The sequence below is a fragment of the Anabrus simplex genome, chromosome 5, assembly GCF_040414725.1.
Source record: "Anabrus simplex isolate iqAnaSimp1 chromosome 5, ASM4041472v1, whole genome shotgun sequence".
NCBI lineage: Eukaryota > Metazoa > Arthropoda > Insecta > Orthoptera > Tettigoniidae > Anabrus > Anabrus simplex.
Window position 1 is genome coordinate 117,779,454 of NC_090269.1, and position 18,167 is coordinate 117,797,620.

The window sequence follows — 18,167 nt, forward strand, 5'->3', positions numbered from 1 at the left end:
CTTTGATCCACTCACGGAAACTCAATAACCCAGCGCATGCGCTCTGCGCTCTGTTCAGTAAACTCAACTGTCATGAGACATCCCGACAGGAATTTATGAATATTTTTAAAAAATAGCATAAAGGTAAGGGTGTATTCTGCCCGAAGGCAGGTCCGAACCTCCGCAGAGGTGTGCCTGAGCCGGAGTTTACGGACGTTAGGGTGGCCAGTTCGTTTCCGCTCCTCCATTCCCTTACCCCCCACCAACAGCGCGTGGCAACCCATCCAAATCTTGACCACGCCCTATGTTGCTTAACTTCGGAGATCTCACGGGATCTGGTGTTTCAACACGGCTACGGCCGTTGGCCTTGTTGCATAATGTACCTACTATAAATATTTACCTTTTCTTTCAAATATGCAAACTGGAGTGAGTTCAAACAGAGATCTATGTACGTTAAAACAAACGAATATTGTTTGATGGCTCATTATGTTTGGACGATCCTTAATACGCAAAACTGTCCTGGTCGACTTTAAGTAACAAATTGTGAAGATAGTATTAGATCGGAAAGGCTTCCTATTAGCTACTGCCGTGCTACACTGACGAAGCACATCAGTAACAACGTATACAACATAACCCCTGCAATAAAATACAGTATGTGCATGTTCAGTGTTTCCGCGATAAGGTACGAGCCTCGTTAAGGACGCACCTGCTCGTTTCACGTGATTGTACTCTACGTCAGTTTCAAAGAAATCTTGACAAGTTAACTGGAGATTGTGAAATAAGTTCTTTAAAGCAATTCAGGGGAACTTCAGAAAAACCGCAGTCAGAATGCTAAGTGATTATTATAAAAGGAAAAGAAAAATACACAATCTACTTGAATAGAAAGATGTCCGTAATATCAACGTATAGGAAAAGCTGCTAGAATATTTTCTAGCTGACTTAATATCCAGAAGTATTTACAATATCAGCTCAAACTCTTTAACCTTCGAAAAGGTTACAGCGTTAGAGTTTAAAGAGGAAAAGTTTGTATGTAATGGTTAATCTCAGGAACTACTGGACCGATTCTAAAAATTATTTCACTAATAGAAAGATACATTATCCCTGAGTGCTATAGACTATATTTTACTTTCAAAACAATTCGAGGGGGGGGGGGCGACGTGGGGAGATATAAAAAAACTAGGCTAATATAGGCGAAATATCGAATTTGTCGTACAAGGACGAGACAAAGCTCATTTTAAGCCCCTTGACGCACAGAACAAAACTCGGTCAGCCCTACGGGCCCTAAAACCAACCGTTTTTGAGATATTGGCACCACACTACCCATGCTCTAGAAATCGGATAAAGAAATGAACTGCCGTAACCATGGCAACATCAGCTCCAGTATTCTTACAGCAGCGAGATTATCTACAATATATCACAAAAACCGAACATGTTACAGACATCAAAATTGACATTTGGAATCTCCTTTAAAAATTAAAAAAAACACACATTTTTGTTTTCAGAAAATCTAATTAAGGGGTGAGGGCGGGGGTGAAAAGATGTTAGGAAGGAGTTGAATGTTTTATATGAGGATACATATACCTCAGAAACTTAAGATGTTACAGACGTTAAAACTGGTAGGCCTACGTGGAATCTCTTTTAAAAACAAATGAACACAGTTTTTTTTGGAAAATCCGCTTAAGGGGGTGAAATAATAAAAAAGCGCGTGAATTTATTTTCTTCCTCTACCGCTATTCCCACAACTGTGGGGTCGCGGGTGCAAACTGGGTCACACATATGTGGATTTGATCCTGTTTTACGGCTGGATCCCCTTCCTCACGCCAACCCCGTGTGTAGACATGTAATTATTATTGCGTGTTCCTGTTGTGGTTGGTAATGTGGTGTGTTGAGTGAATATGAAGACGGGAGTGTTGGGACAAACACAAACAACCTGTCCCCGCGCCAGATGAATTAATCACACGCGATTACAATCCCCGACCCAGCCCGGAATCGAACCCGGAACCCTATGAACTGAAGGCCTCAGCGCTGACCACTCAGCCAAGGAGTGGGGCAGTTTTTAAAATGAGTATATCTCATAAACTTAACATTTTACAGACGTGAAAATTAGCATTTGAAATCTTTAAAAATCAAGAAACACGTACTTTTTTATTTTTGGAAAATGAAATTAAGCTAGACATCGAAAATAAGTGAAGAAGGAGTTGAATTCTGTATGAGAATACTTATATTTCAAAAACTAAGATGTTACAGACGTGAAAATCAGTATTTGGAATCTCCTTTAGAAATAAGGAAACCCTTCTTTTTCGACTTTAAAGAGGACTGTTTCTCACATGTAGAGTTCCATGTCGCATGTTCCAGATTTAGCTCTGTCAGCAGCCTGGTCATCTTAGCCCCAAAAGCCAATGCCACAAACGTGGTTTACAAAGAAGTTCTAGGGTAAATGAAATACAATTTTTCGGTAAGTTTTTATACTTAGGGATTTTCAGATAATGTCTTAGTGCAGTGCCGAGGAACGATTATTTTTTATCAACTTACCAAATCTTCGCGAGCGAAGTCGTGGGTAACAGCTAGTTTATTTATATATTCATTTATTTCAAGGCCCTCTCTTACAGTTAACCATAACATGTACTACACAGTCACATAATTTGAAAAATAACACTGTATACAAGGGCCTCTCAGTGTGCATGCGCCTGGTGCATGCACTGTGCACGGTGCAAAAGACAACTTCGCTTGGTTGACCAGAGTGCAGACTCTCGCTCCTCGATTTGGAGCAATAGCGCTGTCTCTCTCTTTCCCCACGCCTGTCTCGCTCGCTCCCCCCGTCTCCCTCTTCCTCACTTGCTCAATAGCGCTCCAAATCCGAGCCGAGTTGAGCCGAGCCCCGCCGAGTAGCCCAGAGACGAAGCGTTGTTCCGAGACGAGCCGAGCGGGACCGATGCACAGTGCACGGAGCTCTTGCGCCTCAATTTGCACGCGTGAGTTTTTGGGCGTTTGAGAGGCCCTGCACAGTCTCTAGAAACTATCTAAATTAATAATTGTTATTAATGAGTAATATTATCTATCTACATCACCTAACAATAGTTATAAATCATACTTGCTCTCATTCACCCTAACATTCATTCATACAAACTGTTTACGTATTTAAGAAAAAATCTCAAGAAGACCGTTTAAATGAGGCTATTATGTAACAGGGGGAGTGTTCTATAGCATTGCCCCAGACTAGAGATGGACGAAAAATAACGTAGCAGTTACTTTGTCATATTTACATGCCTGTCACTGTTATAAATGCAACGAGAAAAAAAAAACAGGTTACCGAGTAACGACAACAGAATAACGTACTAATGAAAACAGTAACTGGGAAGTGGTAACTGTCACCAGTAGCAGCTTACAGACACAAAATGAGACATTCAGATAGTACGCATGTCTTCCAAGTGAGAGCGCTTTCGTAGGAGATTGCTTTAAGTCAGATACACTGCAGTGTATAATATACTCTAGAGTGTATTTGTTTAAGTCGCCGCTGTCATCTGGTAACTAAAGTGTATACATATTCAACTGCTCAGGGGTAATCGTTAACTCAGACATCACGCAGGGCTACCTACATTATATTATTAATATAAGTTTCACCCTTATCATTTTTCTTGTACCATAAATAAATTAGTATGCTAACTTTCCATATTGATATCATGGATAACATATTATAGATAACTACTTCATTTTACTTAATCGAACCCCCTGTACCGGTTTGTATCGAGGTTTGGCGGTCAGATCATCATGTTTTCTTGTCTTCTGTCCTTGATCGGGGCATTGTCAAACTCACTCTTCTAGATTTCAGAAAAGACGCTATGTTGTCTTCTCATTTCATCCGTTGTCTGCCTCTCGTTAACTTTATAGCAAATAGGAATGCGTGTTTTGCTGCACCGACTTTCATACGTGCGCGTATGTGCGAGTGAATGAATGGGGCTTCTCAACACAGCTTTAAGGAGACAAGCTTGAAGCCATGACCAACAAAAGGTGAGTAACGTTTTACGCTATTATTAACTGTTACTTTATTGTAGCAGTGACAGATGTAGCAGTTACACAAAAATAACCGTTTGCCACACTTCTACCCTAGACACTTGGAATGAGCGGCTGTATACAGATGAGTGATTAACCGGTATCTGGTATCATAAAGGCAGAAGTCGATCTGGTATTATGCCTACGGATAGATAAGTCGATGTTAAAATGAAATGTAATAGTAGGCTACTAGAAGTAATACTATAATTGAAAATTACTCAGTAATACCGCATATAATTTGCTGGAAGAAATAAGAACTAAGAGAACGTACCCGTCGTTGACGTGTTAGCCGTCGTTTTTAAGACAGAGCGCTTATCCGAAGAATTCTGCTGATACAGCAAACTACCCTATCGCTTACAATTTCCTGTGTCTCCCTCAGGCTCCTGGTGCAGGTTAATAAGATACTAAACCATTGGTTTCAAGCTAAAGCAACCTCCACATACCCCAGTGTCCAGTCTGTGAATTACCAGGACCTACGAAGTGGATGCTCCGGAACGCGTTTTGTAAAAGCGTAGTCCCCAGGAGTACTGTTAGCGTTATAAAGAAAATGCATATGACCTTTATAGTAGAAAACTGGATTTTAAGTGACGTGTTGTGTTTTATTTTGTAAACAAGACTAACCACTTATCCAGTGGCGGCAGAAATTCAGTTGTGTGTTGTAACCCATGCGGTTTTCAAAGGGCTCTCCACTGAGTTTTCCATACTGAACAAACACGGAAACAACCCAACACATATACGCATTCCTCATACAAAACTAATTAAACAGCCAATAACACCTTAAATAACTAAACATTCACCAACTCAGAAACATTTGGTGTGAGCGCGCAAAAAAAAAAAAAACTTCTCAATGTTAACAAAATCATTGAAATAAAACCAGCAAAATTACATGTTATGTTACGGTGAAATTTTTAAACTAGACATTTTTTAAGAAAATCATAATATTGTGTCCTCATTTTGACAACATAAAAAGTACAATTTTTATAGGTCATCGATTTACAAATGTGACTATGGTATAGGCAAGTGGGAGTATTAAAATATTTGGCGGGAACAGCTGATAGCTTCCCCTACAGTATTTTGTTTCCTGTTTGCTTTGAGCGATCCCCTCTTAAATACTACCGCTGAGTCAAGAGGGTGCCAACTGACACGTTCTCATTTCGGTCGTAATGCAAATGTGACAAGTGCTGCCTCTCTATGCTCGAACGAAGACTCGCTGTGAACTGATGTCTTGGCGGTCTTGGCTGTTGTTTCCCACAGCACATAGGAAGAGTTGGGCAAGCATGCGCAAAAGGCAGAGTTCCTGCTTTCTGCCAAAAAGTTTAGAAATTCTCGCTGTGCTGTGATCTGCACAGCCACTCGGCAACGAGCGCACGACTAGTTCCCTGGTTGTGAGGGCTGACGTCTTTTCAAATGCACTGCAATTGATTGCAGACAATATTTTAAAAGTAATTTATTGTTCAAATAGACAATGTGCTACAACACTTCACTTGCCCGCCCAATACTTCGATTTATAGTGAATAAACCATAAGTTCAATGAATACCTACATATTAAGGGACGCCATTTTAAGTAATGAAATCAGAAAAAGCCTCTGTTTCAACTGAATATCTCAGATATATGTACCAAATTTCAGCTCAACTGGCCCTACAGTTTTGGTGTGATTGAGCGAGAAAGAACTCATTTTAATCTACTAAGCGATTTTTCAAATAATTTCGCAATAATATATTTTCAGGCCAATACTGTGAATAAAAAATAGTCATGTTACAGTTCAATATGAGAATGTCTGTGTAAAGATTTCAAGATCTTCTTCCGCCCAACAGTTTAGACGTGATGTCGTTTTGGAAGGGAGGGAGGCTATAAAGGCCTAGAGAGATTCATATCAGCTCCTTGGCTGAATGGCAGAGCCCGCAATAACGGTGCTAAGAAGCTCGCCCCTACCTGAAATAATTGAAAATGGGCTCCTCGTTTCCTGATAAGGAAAGTTACAAGTTTATTTCGAAGTACAAGCTTGTATATTATTACAACGAACAGCAACGACACAATTTAGTTTTCAAATCCGAAGGAATAAAAATAATACGCTTATATGGTACGAACATGCTCAAGAAATGCATATTCCAATTACAGTAACCAAAACACGCTGACCGTCACAATATTAAGAAATAATCTCGTTTCTAGGACCCAACAATTTACACCCCAACCATCCATCGTAAGCCTACCTAGCTACACTGACTGCCGAGCGTTATGAACAGGCTCGAAACTTCACTATTTAGAGGTTAGATAAGGAGGATGTCTTTGTTATCGCATCTTCGCCGACTACTGGGTTCTCATACTTTGTTGTGAGTGGCAGCAAGGGATGGTTATTATTGGAACAGGTTGGGAAAACCACATTCTTTCAGAAATAACTACCGTACTCGTATTGACGAAAGAAGCTCTGCACTACGACGGCCTAAGTTTGGAGTAACCCTGTGTAATGCAAATAATATTGTGTTGTGTGCTGTAGCTTTATCAATATGTAAAATCACTCTTCAGCTACTGAATTAAGAAACAGTCATGGGCCCCTCACAAGCCACGGGCCTACCCGCCCCGCGGGGTCTGCGGGGTCGTTATCGCCGCCACTGGGCAGAGGCCTTCAGCTCAGAGGGTTTCGGATTCGATTTTCGGTCGGGTCGGGGAGTTTAATCGCGTACGTTTAATTCCTCTGTTTCAGGGACTGGGTGTCTGTGTCCCAACACATTCCTCTTCATATTCACACAACACAGCACTCTACTAATTAATCAATCAACCAACCATATAATATGGTTGGCGTCAGGAAGGGCTTCCAGCCATTAAGACTAAATCCCAATGTGCGACACACAACGCAGGCGTGGAAAAAGAATAAATTTATAGGATTATTCCCATATTCGAGCGATGTAATCTCTGCAGCGCGAGAGACAACGTAATCACAATATAGGCTACACACTTCTAGAATATTTCAATTTGTTGGAATTACAGTAGTTTTCGTTATATTCAACAGACCAAACTTTATACGGCCCAGGTTGAATTCCAGGAATTTTCACCTCTAAAAGTATGTTTTTAAAAAAATAATTATTTGGCTTTAGATCAGTATCAGACCAGACAGTCATCTGGATATTACAACATGCTGGTTTCAACTTTACAATTCATTACAAGTCATTGTCACAGTTTGGAATATATATGTATATAAAAAAGACATATGTTGCAAATAATCACATTATAATCACATAAATATCCATACAGAATCAGTAAAATTTATAGACAAGTTTCTGTTACATAGTTCCTAATAATAGTATACACGTTTTTGTCTTTAGTCGCCAGAAGTGTACTTACACAGGTTGGTAACTGTTGCTTAGTGTGAAGCAGAGATGTAAGCAACACATTTTGCTGTTGGAGGTAATGAACACATGAAAAAAAAAAAAAGGGACTGGCCATCACATGAACAGTACGGTGTGTCCACTACGTTGAAGCGATAAAGGTGACTTCTGAAACTTCCGTGGTTGAGTCGCATTCGAGTGATTGTCGAGATGAATCATCGTTGAGTGTTCCATTGTGCGAACCAAGGACGTCGCGGGGGATTCTGTTCGATCATTGAGTAATATTTACCTTTATGGCTCTAAAAGTATGTGTTATCAGGAAGGACATTCGGCCAAAACCCAACATGAGCCAAACGGCTCCAGTGACCCTAGAAATACCTGACCGAAACTGAAGAAAGTTTAATTATTATAATCAAGTGAACATGGTGTATCGACTATCATACATACAGGAAGTAACAACATATGGCTCAAAATTTCAGAAATTGGTTCCTCGTACGTAAAAAAAAAGTAGCATTAACAAGAATCTGGGAATATTTTATTTCAGAGTCATCACATGATCAGGTATGATCTTTCTTGTTAGTGAACGCCAATACGTTTCTTGTGGTATGCTATCAGGATGTTGGTATGTGCATTTATGTCTTGGCTGAATTAAACGACGGCACGTAAGGCTTCTGGAGCGAACTGTGGAATCTGTACTATGCCAGGAATCATATAACTTACTATCCGGAAAAATTACTGTAGGGGCAAGAAACCCCTAGCACACCAAACCATTGTCTTTAGTATATCCCCAGAAATCTTATCAATTCCAGCCGCTTTTCCAGTTTTCAACTTTTTCATCTTATTGTAAATATCGTATTATCATGGGTAAATTGGAACAATTCTATAGTATTAGTGACCTCCTCTAACTGGACATTATCCTTGTAAACAACAATATCTAAATACTTTTGTTCTTGCGGTTCGGCACCCAAGTAAAAATGGATGTCCCGCGGTTATGATGTCGATATCAACAGCCAAGTAAAACTATAAGCTTGTTCATAATTTTCTTATTGCTTAAACCTACTGTTTCTCTGCCACCCCTCTTATGACCTTTGCTCAATGCGGCTGTACGGAAAACAGAACTACACAAATCATCCACAAAATTGTGCGAATACACTGAGACAACTGTGTACTTTTTCTTTGCATATTAATTTACTGAGGATGCCTGTAAAAGAAATAACAACAACAACACTAATGACAACAATAATAATACAAAATTACACCAAGATATTCACACACTGCACAGCACAAAATAGAGTTTTTGTAATTTTTACATATTTTATTTTCGTTTGCTCCTCTCCCTCGCTTCGAGTTAATACAACAGCTTGACTTTTCAATAATAATAATAATAATAATAATAATAATAATAATAATAATAATAATAATAATAATAATAATAATAATAATAAGAAGAAGAAGAAGAAATTGGTATACATGAATAAATCATGCAAGACAGAAGACAATCAGAAATCTCATAAACAAACACAAATATGCTGATCAACCTAAAAGACAAGCTACAGGATGGATGGAAGAACGCAAAAAGATGAAGAGATTTTTTGGAAGACAAGAAGAAACTTTGTGATAAATAAGTTCACACGCGTTCCTTAGTTGGGCATAACTAATCTAAAAGAAATAATAACGCTTCTTTGGTTTTACGACCAATAAACTACCTTTACGGTTTCCGGAGACGCGAAGTGCCGAAATATTGCCCTCCAGTTCTTTTACGTTCCGGTAAATCTACCAATACATACACTGAGATGTTACGTTACAATTACTACGCTCAGGCTCTCAAATGTATATCGCACGAGCTTAGAATCAAGCCAATACACTTCCGCGTCTTCTGAAGATACACTGAGTTGACACGCATAACAGTGACATTTTGTATGTAAGTCACACGTTATCAGCGTCTCGAAGTTATCGTAGAATCCTTCTGTAAGTCTGTGGATTTTATTCGATTCCGACTCAACAAAAGAGCTCAGTTGCGAATTGTAATAAAGAAGGTGTTAAGGCAGTGTATCGCTAAAGCACTGAGAAGTGGGGTGGTTCTGGATCGATGGTATCTCAGTTGGAACAGAGTAATTGAGCACATCACTCACGAGTAATGGGGCTCGACACAAACTTCGCTTAATCGCCAGACGAGGCAAGAATGGCATGTCATATTACATACCATTCTCAACAGTAAAAAGGAAGTACAGTGGCAATTTCTTTGAAAAGACTAGTAAAAATGCCACTTGATAATTGCAAACTTCGCACAAGGCGGCTGTTAATAAAAACGTCATTTTAGACATAGATTACCTTAGAGCAGCCGTTTTCTAATCTAGTGGTCAAACTCTGACCTCTTTCGGAGTTCGAATCCGAATTCTCACGCTCTTCAGACATGTACACTTAACATCATTGTATTGTAACAGTTTCATTACGTGATGTGGACTTTTCCTGATCCATTCTCTTAATTGTACATTCGTGTAACCAAATCTTAAAAAGCGCATCTATATTTAAAGCGTGAAATTCTAAAATCTACTTTACAGCACAACATACATCTGGTACCTTCTCCTTCTGAAGTAGCTTAACCTAGTCCTGAAGGTGTGCTCATCCTCTTTCTCAACTGAATGACCTTTGCAACAGCAGGAACTGGTAATAAATCAAATAATCCACTTTTCCCGATTCTACATCTGGTGATGAAGCCTCAAATAGATTCGTAATTCCTAGCGAAAACTGTCGTATATCTCTGAAAAGGAAGAAAAAACCGGGGAGAAAAGAAACTGGAGGCTCGGGAGAATAACTACGGCGTCTCAGATTTGTTCAGCTCAAAACTCTCTTGCCAAGGCAGATTTAAGCTCGAGATGCGCTTATGAAAAATCAATGTCTAATTGCGTTAGGTACGAAGTAATGAGGGAGGCGGGATAATACTGTAGTATCTACTTCGTAGGTCTAGCGATTAGTTTAGTAAACTGGTACCGAGCTAATTGCCCGTGCGGTTAGGGGCGCGCAGCTGTGAGCTTGCATCCGGGAGATAGTGGGTTCGAAACCCGTGAAGATGGTTTTCCGTGGTCTCCCACTTTCGCACCAGGCAAATGCTGGGGTTATACTTTAATTAAGGCCACGGCCGTTTCCTTCCCACTCCTAAGCCTTTCCTATCCATCGTCGCCGTAGGACCTATCTGTGTCGGTGCGACGTAAAGCACACTGTAAAAAAAAAAAAAAAAAAAAAGAAGTAAACTGGTGATCACGTCACTTAAGGTTCGATTTCTGGCAAAGGAATGGAGTTCATTTAATTTTGCGAGGGCAAATAAAGAGCTATCTGATTCGACAAGGTAGTCATTCTGGCGAACTAAACTGAAATGAAGGACAGCAGCCTAGAGCCCGTTGGGCTGATCACATGGAACCCGGTCCCGATCTGAAGTCGAGCAGTAAGCTAAGGCGTCAAGAGGTCTGTAATGCCAACGGTGTTTGTTTTCTAATATCGCAGTTAAGGATCTTACCCACAGCAGATTACCAGAAGACTTAACTTACTATATGGTAAACTCCCAGTGGACTGTACCCAGCTTGTGTACAACTCTGATAATGAATGAAAGGTGTTGGATTGGAGTGGTTCTTTCTCCCGCAATGGGTTAAACAACATACATATAACTATAATAATAATATACTCTTGGTTTACACATTCACAAAGAACAACAATTAGAGATAATGATTAAGAAGCAAACATATATTTTGCATTAAGATGAGATATACCTTGGTCGAGCTCGGTGCGAAGAGACGTGACCTGCTCCCGAATGTCAATGAAGAGCCACATGACGGTGACAGTTGCCATGACACAGGCGAAAACAAGAACAGCGGTACAGGCCCTGAGCAGGGCTCCACATGCTCTTCTTCTGAGCAGCATTCGGACACGAGGCCTGTCCGCCTTGCCTCCGCTTGCCCAGTACTCCTCCTGCTCGTCCGTGGACTCCGACAGCAGCTGGTCCTGAGAACTGACGCCGCCCGCAGGACGCTTGGTCGCGGACGCCGCTACAACGCCATTGCTGTTACAAGCTCGCTTCCCCACAGAATGAGCGAATAGCGCGTCCAATTCCTTGCGTTTCTTCATTTTCTTGCCCGCCCTCAGGGGCACACTCACATGATGCGTTGATTCCATAGCACTGCACTTCACTACACCATTAAGCACTTCACTCGCTATACCAACATGGAGCTGCAGGCTCTGTGGATAGAAGGAAACACTTCCGTATACACTCCGCCAACGAGTGGATGACACGGATCAACCGTAAAAGAGATATACCTGATGTAGAACACATATGCAATCTTTGACACCTCGACTAATTCTAACGTATCTTTGAAATGAAAACTCATAACTTAAATGAGAGATTTAGAACTTCAGCAGCACTTTAGCAGAAGATAAAAAAAAAAAAGCAGACTAAACATAGAGATTTTTCACTCTTTATTTTGAATCGAATCCTTTCTCAGCTCCCATTGCTGGGATGGTTTGTTGTCATAGCAAGAAACGAACCAAATTTGTTAAGAAATAAGCCATACTTTTGAGTATCGACTTGTTAATGTAACCTTAAAGATTTCCAGTCTGTCTACGCTAATTGTAACACATATAAGTTAACATTAAAACATACATGTAAAAATACATACCATTAAACACAGAATTACACGTTTCGTTCTACAAGAACATCAAATCACCTTAAATTATGCGCACATATGTACAATATTGTTTACGTTGCGTGAAGTTGTGCATGACTGAATTAGTGCCGTTATGAACGAATGGGAGCAAATAATGATTGTAGCAGTCCTACACTGTCACTTTATTAACTGCAGAATATTTTTCTGTACTTATCCAAGCTGCTAATCGTCCGTCACCCTGAACAACTGCGTTTGGATTGAAGCCAGTCTCCCTGCTCCGGTTCTGACAGTTAAGAGTAGGGGTGCAAGGTGAAATTTTGCAGGTAACAACTCTGTTCCGTTCTGTTAATTTACATCTACTCCCTAAAACACAAAAATACATTACAAGATGAAGAAACAACACTCCGCCTCCCCTCTCCTATGAACGGAGTCAATGCTCGCAGCATTCCCCTTACCTCCTTGCTTCCCCTCCCTTCTCCAGAGAACAGTGTTGTTGCCTGCAGAATTTTACCTCATCCCCATGCTTTAGGTTACCAGGAGCGGAGCACGGGGACTGGCTTCAGGCCAAACGCAGTTGCTGAGGGTAACGAACGATTAGCCGCTTGCATAAATACAGAACAATTTCTGACATTTACTAAAGTGGCAGTGGACGACTGGTACAGTTATTATTTGCTCCTACTTGTTCGTAACATTGCTAATTTAGGTTCGAATCCCACTATCGGCAGCCCTGAAGATGGTTTCCCGTGGTTTCCCATTTTCACACCAGGCAAATGCTGGGGCTGTACCTTAGGCTAATTAAGGCCACGGCCGCTTCCTTCCAACTCCTAGGCCTATCCCATCGTCGCCATAAGACCTATCTGTGTCGGGGCGACGTAAAGCCCCTAGCAAAAAAAAACATCGCTAATTCACAAACACTGATAAGTTTGTGCAACGTAAACAATATTGTACATATGTGTGCATGATTTAAGGTCATTCGATCGAATCTCAGGATGCTCTTGTAGAACGAAACATGTAGTTCTTTGTTTAATAATGTGTAACATTTTTACAGGTATGTTTTAGTATTATGTTTGTTATAATAAGTGCTTTCGAATGACCGAAAAGCTTTAACAGTTAAATATACAGACAAAAAGCTAATCAAGTAACTCAATTCAAAATTTATCTACCATACATATAATTTCAATGAATGTGTATAACCGAAGATTATAAAGGAACGCGCAGTAAGTAAATCGTACTTGATAAACAGAACCGTCAGAAATTACTTAGGTAAAGTACTGGTAACTAAATACTAACGATTTGTCGGAACTATTGGGCTATATATTTTCATCACATCTTAAATTTTATCAAGGGCAAGAAAGAGATACGGTTTAATAGAATTAACTAGGATTGACAAAATTTAATACGATATTGCATATTATGTGCTGTAGTTCAAATTTGACATGAAAATAAATGTCCTGATAAGTAACTGTACAAAGCACTTGAGGTTAAAAAATTAATTACTTGGACTTACTACTCATCTTGCAAAAGCCGTATATCTCTACAAACGAAGCGGTGTCGAACGATTAGGCGCTATTTACCACATACTCCGACTGTTTTTTCTATATATACTCTCCTTGATTTCAACATTCCGTTAGGCACTGGGTGGTGGTTGTTTTATTGCCGAAGAGCAGAAAATGTCATAACCATTGATGAAAAATTCATAATGAATACGGTAAAATGCTGTTGGCTCCTGCGGTCAATAACTCACTTTACCTGGTTCCTATATGATGTCTTCTTAAATGTCCAGATCTAGTGATAAATACACGGATCGGCGATACCCACTGGATTGCGGAAATCGCTCTTGTAATACTAGAATTAAAGTTATTTGGTATATTAATTTGATGTAAGCACTCCTTTTGTTCTAATGCACGTGAACTGATCTTGATTTGAAACGCAAGTACACGGTTCATTGCAACGACGGATTGATTTGTACTCAGGCGATTTTTATTACCTCACCGTTCATTATACTGGAACACATTAGTTTCGCTGCATGTTATTTCATTTTCAGAATTAGATATGTTTTACAATGTATTTTTGTACATTTTCGGCGCTTTCCACCGTTATATACTATCTTTGTGGAGACTGGATTTAAAACCGCTTATCACTATAAGGTACTTTCCGTTTTCACTTGTACCACTTCTAGTTCTATTTCCGAACTAACTTCATTGGCTGATGAAGCTCTCCGCTGAACTCGCTTAGGTCAGACAACAAGAAACAATGGAGAAATATCTTACAAACCATAAAATCACTCGACACTTTTTGTGACTAACAACTGACCAGCGCACCCTGTGTGAGAGGAGAATCATCATGCGCAACGTAACTAGTCAGAACAGTTTTGTTTTCTGAGCGTATAAATTTGTTCTCCTTCGTCAACGTAATTATAGTTAACTTGTTTTGATTTAGTGACCAAACGTAGAACATTCCAAATGTGAATGAAAAAAACAGAAGCCAAATCTTGTGCGACCCGGGAGTCAAATGGGGTGATTACTTACGGACAATTTTTGACCTTGAGCCACCTGGGGTGCACTGAATAAATAATGTGGTCAATGTGATAAATACATTTTGCAAAATTGCACGAAAGACTGAATGTCGTAACGACAGTTTTCGAAGTTTAGTGATTTCCTTTTGCACAATAAAGTATTTCACATATTTATAATTTGAACATTCAAATGATCTAACTGCAACCAAACGTTCACGCATCAAGTATCGATAATTTTGTTCCACAAGCTTGATTTACACTGGAGTCGTATGTTGGAAATAATATTGAATATTAACTAAAATTTACTGAGTACGATAAAATGCGATAATATTAACACACAACTGCATTATGTTCCAGAAAAAATTGTAGGAAAGTGATATATAAGACGGGTCGATGACCTAGCTGTTAGGCCCCTTTAAACAAAAAACATAATCACATAAAAGAAAATATAATCAATATAATAAAAGAGTTTTCTAAAACAGCTTTGGCAAATCCGTCCGTCCGTTCTACTGGATCGATTTGTTTCATTTTTCTTTTATTCTCTCCGGAATTACCTGCCGATGACTCACGAGACATTGCTAAGTCTCTAAGTTCAGCCAACTTTGAGTAATCATAAAATCAAATCATTAAATGATCACTCCAATAATTGCAGGCGAAGGCTTACCCTAACCCGCAATACTTAGCAGATCGCTAAGCGACTAACACTTTCATTAATATTCTGATATACTGTATGGTAGGCCTATGTGAGTTACATCCTTAGTAATGTCATTGCAAGCAGCCATGCTTGATTACTACCTGTGAAGCCAGAGAATATACACTTCCTCTGATCACGGAAGAATACTACTGCCTGCTAGACACCCTTTGATTCTCTAACCTTTCCCAGCTTCCGAACAACTTACATGCTGCTAAGAGAAAAAAGTCTACGTACAAACAGACCCCATCATCACATATGCCTTAGACATTATCTGGGAACATCTATCGAAGGATAACCTACCTACGCTGGAAAGAGTGAAGGCCATGTATCTGGCAAAACACGCTCCTTCGAGACTAATGTATGGGCTCACAAGACAACCGTTCTATAAAGAAGAACTGCGATTAAAATGCTATTGCCTTCTACGACACAATACTAAACTTTACATCAAGAACTGCAGGATAAACAGGCGGATATATGGATCGATTCTCTATCAAACAGACGGCATGATGACGTCAGAATGGATGAATTCTGACTACGAACTGCGGTGTACCATAACGCTTTTCTTATTAAATGTTCATAAAACCATTGAAAAGTGCAGGCAAAACAATATGAATATTACAGGCATATCAAGACGAATTATCTGACCTATTTATAACGAATGCTTCGGAGCAGCACGGGTCCTCCAGTTACATTTATAAAGCAAGTAGATTCGCATGGCACGCCCCCGTAACTTGAGAATTCTTTTCGGTCAACACTATACTCTCTCCTGAAAGCCCTTCGCATGGTTACGATGGACTTCGTAATCCAATAATTTTTCACTGAAAACACGCGCTGAGGGAATGTGTACTGCATTTATTCTACAACTAATGAAAGTGATTTGTGGAATCACGAAGAAAAAATATAGAAAACTTGCAGTATTAACATTGTAACACCCAGCCCCCGAGCCAATGGAATTAACCAATGAGTATTAAAATCTTTCTTTTTGCATCCGGGAGATAGTGGGTTCGAACCCCACTGTCGGCAGCCCTGAAGATGGTTTTCCGTGGTTTCCCACTTTTACACCAGACATATCCTGGGGCTGTACCTTAATTAAGGTCGGGTCGTTTCCTTCCCACTCCAAGCCATTTCCTATCCCATCGTCGCCATAAGACTTATCTGTGTCGTTGTGACTTAAAGCAAATTCTAAAATTAAAAGATTTGAAAAATTACTTTATGGGAAACGAATCTTAACCGAAATTCTACGGCATTTAATTCACCTTAGTTATCAATATCTTAAACTGCAGCATGCATTTGTTAGTGACAAGTTTCTGTTAACACCTACTATAATCCTTACTATGAAGTAGAAGCCTACTTCATTTTAGGTTGCTTTTGGAGTATTATGACTCTAAACAGAGGGGCAGCTATTCACGATAAGGTTGTCAACCTGCAGTCCAATATTACACGAGCACGAGTTTCACATCTCGTACTGAACAACCTTTCAGATTGTTTTAGAATATAGCATTACTTATAGCTTGAGTCTAACACTTGTGGGAAAAGTCGTATTCGATTATTACCATGACACCATCCTCAATAACAACAAACGCGTTATTCATCGTCTGTAGCATTATACACAAGGAGCAGCATTCCATCTACCCCACCCCCACCACCACCACTCAATTTAATTAAATATATGGCTCACATATTTGTACAAGCATGAGTGATTGAAAAGGGTTACGAAGAAACAGCGAGAAATGAGAAATGCCGTACATTCATGTTACTTTGTCTCGAGAGTACAAAGGGGAGATGAAGGAGGAAGCAGGAAAGCGTTCCTCGCCGTACAATAGAAATGCGCAATGCGGGTAGTATCCTCACTCCAGGAAAGGCACGCTATAACGACGGACAAGTAACCTCCCGACATTTATAAGGTTCCAGAAAATAACAGGATCTGGAACGTGTATATAATAATTTCTGAAAAGAGACACAACTGAGTGATACCACAAAATGTTCTAAGGATGTAACCAAATTCAACAAATCCTTAGAAAAATTTAAACTAAAAATAAATATCAAGAAAACAAAATTCATGATAGTAGACAAAAAGAAGCTTACAGGCAGAAAACACTTAAAATTAAATAACACACCGATAGAACAAGTCACAGAATTCTCCTATTTGGGTAGTGTTGCCAACTTAGCGGATTTTACGCTAAATTTGGCGGAATTAGAAGACTGTCGGCAGAGAAATATGTCATTTAGCGGGCGGCGTATATTTGGGCGGAATTCTAGATTTATTATAGCGGAATTTAGTGTTTTAACAATTTTACGTTGTTTTCTAAATTTGTACTCCAGTCTGTCTCCGTGTTATTCTGGATTTTTTGTCAGGAGCTAGTAGTCGCATGAGGAAAACCTGTTATTTGGATTTGATGTTATGATATCATTGTATCATTAATTTGTAATGCGGGGGGAAAGGTTACTGATCTCTTAGTTGACGAATGACGACAGATAATGAAACTGTAAGAGAGCAGCATTTATATTCATGCTACGAAGGAAGATGAACTGGCCTGTTCTGTGTGTGGCCCTTGAAGTAGGAGATTCACCTAGTTTGCACCCGGCAGTCAAGTGCCTAAAAGTTTTAGCTCGACGGCTCGCAAGCATGGTGTTAATCCCAGTGAAATCCACAGATCAGGTGAGTGCAGGCATTTACTTTTATTATTATTTATTATTGCAAATTTTTATTGCTCATTATTTGAGATCGAATTACTTGGCGGAATTTTAGCGGTTTTTTTGTAGTATTTAGCGGATCTTGAAAATATAAGTTGGCAACACTGTATTTGGGTAGTGTAATTACCTCTGATAACAGATCCTTTTCAGAAATCACGAAAAGAATAGTGGTAGCAAAGCAAGCCCTCCAAAATAAGAAAAACTTATTGCTAACCAACCATCTCAGTTTGGAAACCAGAAAATCATTTCTCAAGAC

General features: G+C 39.6%; 1 protein-coding gene across 5 annotated transcripts in view; it reads right to left on the reverse strand.

Annotated features, from left to right (window-relative positions):
* LOC136873833 (EF-hand calcium-binding domain-containing protein 14) overlaps positions 1 to 18,167 on the reverse strand; it is a 296,070-nt gene that overhangs the window by 99,318 nt on the left and 178,585 nt on the right. For 3 of the 5 annotated variants that reach the window (XM_068227581.1, XM_067147098.2, XM_067147097.2), the window contains exon 2: positions 11,118 to 11,583. The exons of 1 other annotated variant lie outside the window; for it this stretch is intronic. In XM_068227581.1, the coding sequence (XP_068083682.1) occupies positions 11,118 to 11,520 (403 nt within the window). In that variant the 5' untranslated portion in view covers positions 11,521 to 11,583. Of the gene's footprint in view, positions 1 to 11,117; positions 11,584 to 13,515; positions 14,241 to 18,167 lie in introns of those variants that run through there. One more of the 5 variants, XM_067147099.2, reaches the window with a different exon arrangement.